General features: G+C 42.5%; 1 protein-coding gene across 2 annotated transcripts in view; it reads right to left on the minus strand.

Annotated features, from left to right (window-relative positions):
• The window catches only part of LOC133632581 (zinc finger protein 462-like), a 29471-nt gene extending 17832 nt beyond the window's left edge, over positions 1-11639 (minus strand). Inside the window, exons 1-4 of one of the 2 annotated variants that reach the window (XM_062025069.1) lie at positions 11459-11639; positions 4144-8894; positions 3828-4078; positions 1413-1531 (exon numbers count right to left, since the gene is read on the minus strand). In XM_062025069.1, the coding sequence (XP_061881053.1) occupies positions 1413-1531; positions 3828-4078; positions 4144-8844 (5071 nt within the window). In that variant the 5' untranslated portion in view covers positions 8845-8894; positions 11459-11639. Of the gene's footprint in view, positions 1-1412; positions 1532-3827; positions 4082-4143; positions 8895-11458 lie in introns of both variants that reach the window. The other variant, XM_062025068.1, reaches the window with a different exon arrangement.
• Positions 11640-12041: the final 402 nt, after the last annotated feature.

Below are 12041 nucleotides of genomic sequence, written 5' to 3' on the forward strand. Positions count from 1 at the left end.
TGTTTAATGAACAATGGAGATTGCAAAGAAGAAAGTTGTAGGTGGTATCGGTGTATTAGCGGCTGGCTGCAGCAACACAACCAGGAGGACTTTGACTTGGATAGCAGACGCGCTATCCGACGCTAGCCGCTGACCGCATCGATGATCGGGTGAAGTCCTTCGTCGTGCCGTCGATCGCTGGAACGCAGGTGAGCACGGGTGTTGATGAGCAGATGAGGGCTGGCGTAGTTTTTATCATAGCTCTGACGAGGTCCCGTAGCTAAGTTAGCTTCAATGGCGTCGTTAGCAACAGCAGGTCCAGTGTTTGGTTTGGTGTCTCCTGATAGTAGTATTGTTGATCTTCTGTCTATCCTTCCAGACAGGGGCTTATTTCTCTTGTTTCTATCTGCATTTAAGCACGATGCTATCACGTTAGCTCTGTAGCTAAAGTGCTTCACCGATGTATTGTCGTGGAGATAAAAGTCACTGTGAATGTCCATTTCGCGTTCTCGACTCTCACTTTCAAGAGGATATAGTATCCGAGGTGGTTTAAAATACAAATCCGTGATCCACAATAGAAAAAGGAGAAAGTGTGGAATCCAATGAGCCCTTTTACCTAAGTTACGATCAGAGCGAAAAAAGATATGTCCTGCACTGCACTCTAGTCCTTCCCTCTCATGTTCCTCATCCATGAATCTTTCATCCTCGCTCAAATTAATGGGGTAATCGTCGCTTTCTCCGTCCGAATCGCTCTCGCTGCTGGTGTAAACAATGGGGAAATGTGAGGAGCCCTTCAACCTGCGACGTCACGCTAGTTCCGGTACAGGCAAGGCTTTTTTTATCAGCGACCAAAAGTTGCGAACTTTATCGTCGATGTTCTCTACTAAATCCTTTCAGCAAAAATATGGCAATATCGCGAAATGATCAAGTATGACACATAGAATGGATCTGCTATCCCCGTTTAAATAAAAAAAATTAATTTCAGTAGGCCTTTAAAGTTTTGTGTGTCGTCCTGCTCGGTGTGTGTGTGTAGCATGCTTAGCTATTCTATTTCCTCTTGTCCTCCAGTGATAATGCTACCTAGAAGAAACTTAGTTAATTTTCCACCATGGTGGTGAGGATTAGTATCTTGGAAGCCGCTTCGAACTGTGGATAGATGACGCGTCTGTTGCAGCTTGCTCTTAAATTCCAGCCGGTGTTCTGGCAAGACACGTACCCATTTCATGCAAAAATTTAATAGTGTCTCCCTGAGCGTGCATCCATTTTAAAAGGAATCTTTCACGTGAGTACAATCTTTAGCATTTTAACACTGGAACACTGTTGTGGTAAAAATTGGTTGTGCACGGCAGCTCATCAGCCTTTAAGGTAAAAAAAGTACCATCATTGGAATCAGGACAGCTCCAGTAATGAAATAAATGTAAAAAGTTGTTCACCTATGTGGTTCTTCAGCAGGTGGCTGTTCCACAGGCCTATCAAATTGGTCCGATAGAAGCAGATGCTGCACTGGAAAGGCTTTATAGTACCAGGCTTGTTGATAAGATACTTGTTGAGGCTATAGTGAAGAAAAAATACAGTTGGTTAAAAACATTTCAGAGTAACTCCAGATATCACACAGTAATATTGGAGAAACAATTTTATTCCTGGAATAGAAAAACCCATGAGAAAGTGGAAAGTAAACCATAGCTCTCTTTGACCACATGGGTAAGGCGCCGACTGCTCAGTCAGCATCAATAGCGCCGCTGTGTTTATTGTAAACAACATGACTTTCACATCAACAGCATAACATTATTTTTAAAGCGCATGCAGAGGTAGATAAAGCTCTGCGATGCTGACGAGTCATGTCACTTCAAATGCAGATAAAACTAAGGGGTTGGCTGACATTCTGACAATAAACTTGTATTTGTGTCAAAATATTGGTGTCTTTAAATCCCTTTAAATTATGAAAGCGAGTAATAAACTGTTTAATCAATGATTAATCTAAACTCATAAGTGTCGTTAATCAGATCATCCAAATTCAAAGATGTCTACAAAATCAATCATTTGATAGCTGTAGTTGATCTTAACAAAACTGATTTGCCTTTAAATTAGTACCACAAAAATCAGATTAATCACACTTTTGATTGTGGTTCAACAAGTACACAGATTTGCAATATGTGGGAAACATAATTTATGGTAGGACTGCAGTGTTTCCCACACATTTGTGCGGCCCGCCACGAAAGAATTACGTCCGCCACAAATAAAAAATGTTTTAATTTTTTTTGTTGTTGTCCTGTCCAGCTTCTCAAACAAATCATATAGTTGATGTAGATGCCCATATCGGCTGTTCAGATTTACTTTACAAAAGAGAAATATAGGATACTTCTTTGCCTTATTTGTATTTGACCACTACTGTTTTCTGTTTATTTGTTACTGACTGTGGCAGGACACCTCTGCCTCTGTTTCACTTTATGTTGCTGGTAAATAATATGGTTGTAGTAGTAGGCTAAAGTTAAATTATTTAGTATGCACTAATTGAAGGGGCAGAGCTTTAAGAGACATTTTAGCTTTTATATTTTATAAGATATATTTTTTGTAAGAACCACAATTAATAAATATATTTCAGTGAATAACTTATTGTTCAAATCTGTATATAAATATGTACATAAAGTGTTGTAATTATATTTTAAAATGGATGGATGGATGGATGGATGGATGGACGTTTAAAACAAAACTGTTATTATTAATTAGTAAGTATACATTTTTTGAGCCTTTTTAGAGAAAATCATATCATTGTAGTAAATTATGCAAATTACTTGATGATGTCATGGTGACCACGCCCATAGCCACGCCCCCACCGCCACAGGTATCTTGGCAGTTTATGGGAAACACTGGACTGCACGTTTATAAAAAATCTGCCATTTTTCTCTCCAAAATTGCGATTGGGCTTCGATTTTGCAATTCCTATATTTTATACATAAAAATGCATCAAACTGCGAAAATAACGAGTGAAGAAAGTAACAGGTCATATATTCTTGTGTACTCTTGTCTCAAGATGCCACACACAATGTACAATAATTTACTATAATAATATGTGGCTCAATGCAGACCGACTCAGAGCTTTTGTCTACATCATACTCTTAAAGTGAAGAAATAATCAATAAAAACAATGAAATAATAACGCAACTAACTATTTAAAAAGACAAACTTTTATTCCTCAATACTGTATAATTGTTTACCATTATCCTATAATTGGAAGGTAAATACCTTTGTAATCCCAAATAAACAAACAAAAAATTTAATTGCCTCATTTTTGTAAGCAAAAATATTGAACATCTTTAAGGGCATTTTTTTCCAGTCGGAAAAACAAGGTCAGATGTTTCTTGGGTCAGGGTTTCTTGCTCGTTCGTCCCTGTTGATGGGCTCATATTGCATATCCGATTTGAAGCTGAAATATTCCCACAGGGCAACATTTTGCTTCATAATCTTATTCTTTTCCTCCTATTTTTTGTTACTTGGTGCACTTCTTACTGGCGAGTCCCGAGAAGGGAGGCTGTTTGTACGTGCGTTAAAATGGTGCTCCGCCCACCGAGACAAAGATTGTGAATGACTGAAAAGAGGGCTCACTGTGTTCAGTTAATTCGACTGTTAAATAAAGGCGCTCTGGTGCGATGCACAGTGAGACATCTTTTCTCCCGGTTTGAAGCGAGAGACGAACAAACCTGAGGCTCAACAATTCTGATTGGCGAACTTGGCCGTCACTCAAATCCCTCAGAAAAACCTCAGCCTCTTGCGGTTACGTAATCACACTAATTAAAACCTCGATGTCGATTAATCGTGCAGCCCTAATGCATGGTATATTTGTTTCTTACCCGAGCTGCGACTGAGACGACGGTAGTTCCTGGAGGGCTGCCCGCGTGGCGTGGCTGCGCTCGTGAGTCCGCAAACCGATCAGAGACTTGAACTTTCGCTGGCATTGTGTACAACCGTGATTCTTGCTTTCCGATTCTGGGTCCTGTTGCTCTTCCTCCGTGGGTTTGGACGGTGAAGGCAAGCTGTCTTCTTCCCGCAAAGAGTTACCTTCATGGGCTCCCTCCGGCATGTCATGCACCCGTGGACCATCCTGCTGGCGGGAAAAAGGCACAGGTCAAAAACAAGTCGGGCAAACGAAGTGTCATCAAAACTTACTGGTTTCGCCGGAGAAGCTAGTGCCATCGTCTTGCTGGCATTCATCCACATTTTCTGCCGGTGAAGATCCAGGTGTTGGCACAGATTTTTAATTCCATTCAACTGTTTGAGGCACCGGATGCATTTGTAAACCCCAGTCGATCGGCCGAGCGGATATATGATGGTGAAATCAAAACTCTTGGCGGTGTGGTGCACGCTACTGTAGTGGGCGATCAGCAGCTGCGGTGAGTCAAAGACTAAGTCGGGGCACTTCTTGCATTTCCTTTCAAAGGTCTCCTCTAAATCTTTAGACTGTTGGGAGGGAAGGCTTTTTTTACGTTTGTTATACTCCTGTAGCATCTCGTTTCTGGTATCGGCATCCAGTTGGTGTGTATTTTTGTAGTGATATATCAGGTACCTTCGAGCCCCCGTTTCATAGACACAGAATCGGCACTTGTAGATCGTGGCTTCGGGTTCCACCTCGCTAGACTGTTGCTCCACCTCGTCTACCGGTTCCTCTGTTTTGACATCCGCTTGGGCGGCCGGCTGAGGTTTTTTATTTTTTTTATACAGGTACAGTTTGGCAAAGTGTTTGAGGAAGGCAGCCTTTCCATGTTCTTTGCTGTAATGCCCGGCAAGGCGCTTTCGTATCTGTGACGAATAAGGACACAGCGAGCATTTGTACTTGGTATGGTGATCCATAGACTTTTTTCGAGTAAATTCCGAATGGGCATCTCCCTCGCTCTGTGCCAGAGCCTTCAATAGTGAGCTCGGAAAATCCTGATCACCGGAGGAAGGTTTTTCATTTTTAGTAATAGCAGCAGCAGCATTTGGAGAAGTTGTTGGCAGTGCATCCGGGCTATGCTTTTTCACAGAGTGGATACCCAGCTTCTTTTGCGTTACAAAAATTCCTGGACATAAATTACACAAGTAGCCTCTTTTGTTGCTGGACCCCGACTGGTAACTGCTGTTTATAACAATTTCATCCTTTACAAATTCATTGATTCGGAATGCAAAGTCTGTGTGAAGCATTTGGCAGTGAATGGACATGCCATGGTAGCGGGAATTGACGTAAGGACAACACGGACACCTGAAGACTTGTTTTGTGATTTTGGAATCAGGGCTTGGCGGTGATTCTGGATCTGGCCGCTCTGGACTGCTTGCAGATGTTTGCAGTGGCGGCTCTAGAACATGATCATGGAGCGGTATGAAGTACTTTTGAAAGGCATCCTTTCCGTGCTTTGTGGTATAATGGACTCCAAGACGTTTCTTCTTGAAATAAGAATTGGAACAAAGGACACAATTGTACCTAAAATCCTGAATATTGGCGTTTTTGTGCTTAAAACGCAGGTGTCGACCAAATGCTATCTTTGTGCTGGAGGTGTAGGGGCATTGCTGACACCTGAATATCGTGATTTTACTCTTGTATGAAGGAACAGGGTTCTTTTGGATCTTCTTTTGCTTCGTTTTACCTACATCTAGCTCGATGTCTGGTGCAGGCTCCCCATTGTGGGCCGTCTCGCAGTGTTTTTTCAAATTTCCACTAGTTGCAAAGATCTTCGGGCAGAGTTTACACATATAGCCCCGAAATGTCTTAAACATGTCCCAATGTCCTTTTGTTTTCATACCATCGTTCCAATCGCGCACTTGTTTTTCATCCACATGAAGACTCTCTGCTCTGGACTTGAGGTCCGTGTGCCTCATTTGGCAGTGAGTGAGCACCCCTTGGTGCTTGGTATTCACATAGGTACAATATGTACACTTAAAGACTTGGACACGACCTTGGATTTCATCTTGCTGTTTGGCAATACTTTTAGTTGCAGATTTTTTCTTTTTTGTCCCGCGGGGTGTATTGTTAGTGAGCTCGGAGGGTGGAGATAAATCGTGTTCGGGAGACGAACGTGGAGACTTTTCAAACTCAAGAGGAATTTGGTAGTCGTCAAAGGAATCAAGATATTCCTTTTGGTCATTTGACTTCTTTTTGCCACTAACGTTTGGGACCGAGCCGTCATCTTTGACGCACCAAGGATGGACAGCGCGATAGTGATCTTTGATACTTGCCACATTGCTCCCTTTGAAAGAACACGCCCGACACGAAAATGTCTTGGTATCGGTTTGCAAAGGACCATCAGTTTCATTTGCGCTGTCAAGCTCTCGCTTTATTCGACTTTTCTTCTTGACCGAAGATGTTTTGTGGTCGTCCTGTAACCCTGTGGTGATAAAATCCAAGCTCAAACTTTTATCGGGGTGTTCTTGACGGTAGTGGCTACACAACATGGCAGATTTCTTATGAGAGAAGGAGCACAAGTCGCACTGATAGCCTGACTGTACATTTTCTTGCTTCAGGTAAACTTTTAAAACACCCGAGCTTGAGTTATTTACCCGGTGGCATTTCCGTGTATGGATCCTGAAAAGGCTTGCACTGTAAGTCTTGTACGCGCAGTTGTGGCACTGAATAGTCTTAAGCTTCTGCGAGGCTGTTTTTATTTTTTTATTTTGTGGCTCCTCAACAGATTCCTCGCCCATTTCTCCAACTGCCGTAGTTTTTTCAGGCGTTATCTGCAACTGTTGGAGAATCTTGGATGTGTACAGTTTGATTTCTTCCGTTGTGGCCTCAAACCCAGGATGCCTTACAAAGTAGTGATGGACGAGCTCGCACATGGACTGTCGTCTAAAGTTGCAGAAGTGGCAGAAAAACATATTTTCTTCTCCTTTCTTCAAAATTGGAAGAGGCAGTGAAGGAGAAAAGGACTCATCCTTAGCTTGAGCTTTCAATTTTTCTAACTGATCATGAATTTCAGACGTATACCCGACTATACGTTCATTACTGGAATGAATACTTTGATGCATTTGGACTTGATGGGCTTTTATTCCTTTAACCGCAGGATTCCCGTAGTTGCACTTACGGCAGTAAAACAAATCCTGGGCCTTAGCGTAAAGGTTGATCTTTGGAAGTGAAGTGGCTGGGTTGTCGCTCTCTTTTTGCTTAAGTTCTTTCTTGCTTGATTTTGTTTCTTTACTGGGTTTGGAGGTAGTTCTTGCTGGGGCTTTGACAAGAAGTTTCTGGAGCTTCGCATTGGTGTTTTGCTTCAAGGTTCCTTCTACAGTTTTTTGTGCGTGCTCAGTTGGTTGCGTTCCAAGTTCGGGTGTTAAATTGTTTCCTTCATCTCTGTCCTTTGAGGACTCGGTTTTCTTGGTGGTGGGAGCTTCTGGATGAGTTAAAAGTGACTGTGAGCTTTTTCTTTTCACTTTTTCTGTTTTTCGGCTGGAGTTCTGATCCATTGGTGTTTTCTTGGCTGCCGGAGACATGACACAAGCCAGTTGTTTTATTTTATCAAATGTGACCTCTTCTTCCGGGTGATTTTTTTGATAGTGGACATGCATGACAATCACAGACGTGTGGCTAAACTGACAGCAGTTGCATCGGTACGAGGCCACGTTTGGCTCAACCTTAGGAGAGGTTTTTTGAGGTTTTGCTAAACTGGGTGTCTTCTCACACTTCAACTGTGATGGGCCTTCTTGGCATTGAGTGGGCATGTATTTGAGGAACATCAACGGGTTTAGGGTCTTGAGTCGATGATTTTCTTTGTAGTGTTCTTTGAGCGTATCCACTGCATCCGAGGTAAATGTACACTGAAAACATTTGAAAATCAGACCGAGTTGATGTCGTTGCAGCAAAAAAATATCTGGGGCTCCTGTGTGCTCGTCACTGTAATGCTTCTTGAGGTCAACTTCGCTGGAAAATTCAATAGGACAAGCGAGGCATCGGAAGGTGGCGCTGCAATCTCCAGGATCTTGGACGTAGTTTGAGTGATATCGTATATAAGGATGGGCTTTGTGATAATGAGCGGACATGCGAATTAGGCTCCCATCCTTGTGACTACAATGCTTGCAAAGGTAACTCTGTGGGCTCACGGTTGCATCGCTAACTTTTTTTTCTTCGTCATCTTCACTCACTTCAAATGAATACTCTTTCCTACCTGATGGTTCTTCATTGGTTTTGTTCTCCGGCACCACAAGTGTCTTATCCTCTGCCTCATTTGTCTTTTTGTTAATTTTTTTCTTATGAGTGGGTTCTTTGCCTTGATGTATTGGGGGTGTCAGATCTGCTTGAAAAAGGTGGTTGTATTGCAAGAACATAGATTTGTTGTCGATATCAAGGGACTTTGCGGGAGTGTCAACCTTCTCACTACTATCAATTATATTACTGCTTTTGTTACGGTCACTGCTGTTGCTGCCTTTGTTATCATTACGCTCCGAGCTATCGCTTGAATTCTCAGAGGTTGATTGGGGGCCTACTACAAAATAGTTGCTGATGGAGGTCTGTAACGTCTTCTTGTACGACCTCAAATCCTTTGACGAGTCTTTAGACTTTGAGGTTGGAGGGTATTCTTCCTCATCGGATACAAACGCTTGGATTTTAAAAACTTCTTCTTTAAAGTTATTGCTGTTTTCCTGATGGTTAAGCTCCTCTTCGTTGAAAACCTCGAGGCGACCGGTTTCAAAATCACCAAGCTGGCTTTCTTCTGAGGAACTTTCAGAGTCGTCGCTCTTGGCATTGTTAGTTAAACCAGCACCGCTGACTGCGTCTTCTAAATGGGAGCCATGCACGTTGGTGAGGTGCTCAAATAAGAAGATATTGGTTTTGAACTCGAGTGTACAATGGCTACACTGGAAAGACTGGCTCACGTGTTCTTGAGTGGCAGCTTGATTGTGCATCATGTCAATGTTGTTTTGAATCCCAGAGGTACAAGGTCATCGCAGTGGCGCACCTAGGTGGTAAATTTGAGAATACAAACATTACAGGTCAGCTTGCTATGTTTTATTTTGACAATGGACGAATAATGTTGGGGAATCCCTGGTCTAATCAAATGGAGGACGAACTACATCAGCCTCTCCGAGCAGCATTGTTCGACTCACTGTCATTGAAAGACAACTTCAGAACATTCGTCCATCACAGCCAAACAATTGAATGTAGTCAAATGCCCACGCTTAGTTCTAGTGTTTGAACAGCTAATGTCTGAAACTTTATGCAGCCTCTAGGGCAGTGGTTCTTAACCTTGTTGGAGGTACCGAACCCCACCAGTTTCATATGCGCATTCACCGAACCCTTTTTTAGTGAAAAATAAAATGTTTTTTTCTCTAATTCAAGACAAAGTTATGTTTTTTTACTGGTGCACAAAATTAACCGTGCATGAACATCACCTTGTTCAAAGAACAAAACCAACAGAGGGCATAAACTCACAACAAATTACACACCTGCAAATCAGATGGAAAATTAGAGGGAACATTGATCGGGGGTATCCATAATACGCCAATAGGGAGAAGTTTTTATTTACACGATGAGTCGGATGTGCCTTGACCTCCGCCGAACCCCTAGGGTTCGATCGAACTCAGGTTAAGAACCACTGTTCTAGGGACTGTTAGAACATTTTTTTAATGAAAGTTATGGCTGGTAAAAGGACAGCTGGCACAGCTGCCTCAAAGTTTGAAAATCTTGGTTCGATTACATGTTGGAATATCTCTGTGTGGAATTTGCATGTACTCTCAGTCCTTGTGTGGGGTTCCCCCCCGGTACTCCATGTTCTTCCAATATCCCAAAATTATTCTATTTAGGTTAATTGGACACTGTCCAGAGATTTGATTGTGACTGGTTGTTTGCTGTGTTTCCCTGTGATCGAACGGTGACTAGTCCAAGGTGTACCCCCCGCCTGTCTCGCCCAGAAAGATAGGCTCCAGCTCACCCATGAGCTTAATGAGGACAAGTGGTGTAGAAATGAATGGATGACTTCACAGCCAGGTTGATTGGCAACACTAAATTGGCCCTAGCGCAGTGGTTCTTAACCTGGGTTCGATCGAACCCTAGGGCTCAGGGGTTCGGCAGAGGTCAAGGCCCACCCGACTCATTGTGTAAATAAAAACTTCTCCCTATCGGCGTATTACGAATAAAGCAACAGCAGAAGTCAGACTGATTTGAAGGACAGTGAGTTTATGCACTGTTGGTTTTGTTGTTTGAACAAGGTGATGTTCATGCACGGTTCATTTTCTGCACCAGTAAAAAAAACATGGTAACACTTTAATATGGGGAACATATTCACCATTAATTAGTTGCTTATTAACATGCAAATTAGTAACATATTGGCTCTTAACTAGTCATTATTAAGTACTTATTAATGCCTTATTCGGCATGACCTTATTATAACCCTAATCCTCTAACCCTGGCCCTAACCCTCTAACCCTAACCCTAACCAAATAACTCTAAATTAAGTCTTTGTTACTTAGAATATGTTCCCCATACTAAAGTGTTGCCAAAAACATTATAATAACTTTGTCTTGAATTTGAAAAAAAGGAGGGTTCGGTGAATGCGCATATGAAACTGGTGGGGTTCGGTACCTCCGACAAGGTTAAGAACCACTGCTGTAAATGGTTGTTTGCTGATGTGTGCCCTGTGGTCGAACGGTGACTAGTCCAAGGTGCACCCCGCCTGTCTCGCCCAGAAAAATAGGCTCCAGTTCACCCAAGTGGTGTAGAAATGAATGGATGACTTCACAGCCAGGTTGATTGGCAACACTAAATTGGTCCCTCGTGTGTGAATGTTGTCCTGTGTATCTGTGTTGGCCCTGCGATGAGGTGGCGACATGTCCAGGGTGTACCTCGCTTTCCGCCCGATTGCAGCTGAGATAGGCTCCAGCACCCCCTCCCGTGACCCCGAAAGGGACAAGCGGTAGAAAATGGATGGATGGGGACTTCACAGCCCTGTAACATAGTTGTTGTGTAACCAATAGTGTTGATACCACTGGTTATAGGCCAGGTGCCTTTGTTTTTCTTGTCATGATCAACTTTGAAATGACACATTCATCAAACTCTCATGCCATTACATAACATGTACATAAAAGTGTACATGCACAATAACCTATGGTGGAATTCAGTCAATGTTTCTTCCATTGTTATATTTGATATGTGCATTTACACAACCATGAAATTAAAGCAGGCGTAGAGTTCAAGGAATGTGCTAGCATGTATTTGTTCGGGGAAGATGCCTATCCATCCATTTTCTCCCGCTTGTCCCTGAGTACACTCAAATCAAAAGGTAGCGCCGCTAGCAGCTAGCGGCGTTGCTATTAAATGCAACACAGTTAACTCTTGTGCGTTTAGTACTCGGTACAAAGCAACTATGCAAACCCTCAACAATAGCAAAAGTGTAACAAAAGTGTGACACGGCAACTTCTATCCGAAGCGGGTGTTTTTTAATTGAAAAGCAGTCCAGCACTACCGACTATACGCGGAGGAGACGAGGCGCCTTGAACGGCCCACACTCACATGAAGTGCACTCACCTAGGAAATGTCAACAGTTCGCGGTTGAAATTGCAACGCTTCGAAGAGCAGATGTTGATAAAACAACACACATTTCCGCCATTTTTCGCGGGGGTGCGGTGTAACTTTCGTGCGCGACGAACCTGCTTTCCGAAAGAGGTGTTGGGACTTTCAAAATAAAGCCCTGTTCGGGCCCCCTTTCTGAATAGGCAAAGCTGCGATTTAGTTTTATGCTGAAAATAACAAGCGGAAGTGAGGTTTTCTCGCACATATTTTAATCACAAATGCTTGTCGATTTCAATGATAAAAGTGGTCATGTATGCTTTGAAAAACGTGTTGCATATTTTTTTTTGTCAAAGTGAGGACCTTAATGTCGCGACATTACTTTTTAAAAAGCATAACAAACATTCAATAATATACCATGGCTACAACACAATCAGAACTAGTTTAAACTAATAATTCATCCTCCGTCTCGATGACAGCACCCGGCCACCGTACACTTGGCTGCGCTCGGGACATTTCACACTGGATATTTTTCCACAGCATACCAATGTTACGTTTTTTTTCAAACGGTTATTTATGATATTTTGCTTATTGAATTCCA

Source organism: Entelurus aequoreus, linkage group LG17 (genome assembly GCF_033978785.1).
Source record: "Entelurus aequoreus isolate RoL-2023_Sb linkage group LG17, RoL_Eaeq_v1.1, whole genome shotgun sequence".
NCBI lineage: Eukaryota > Metazoa > Chordata > Actinopteri > Syngnathiformes > Syngnathidae > Entelurus > Entelurus aequoreus.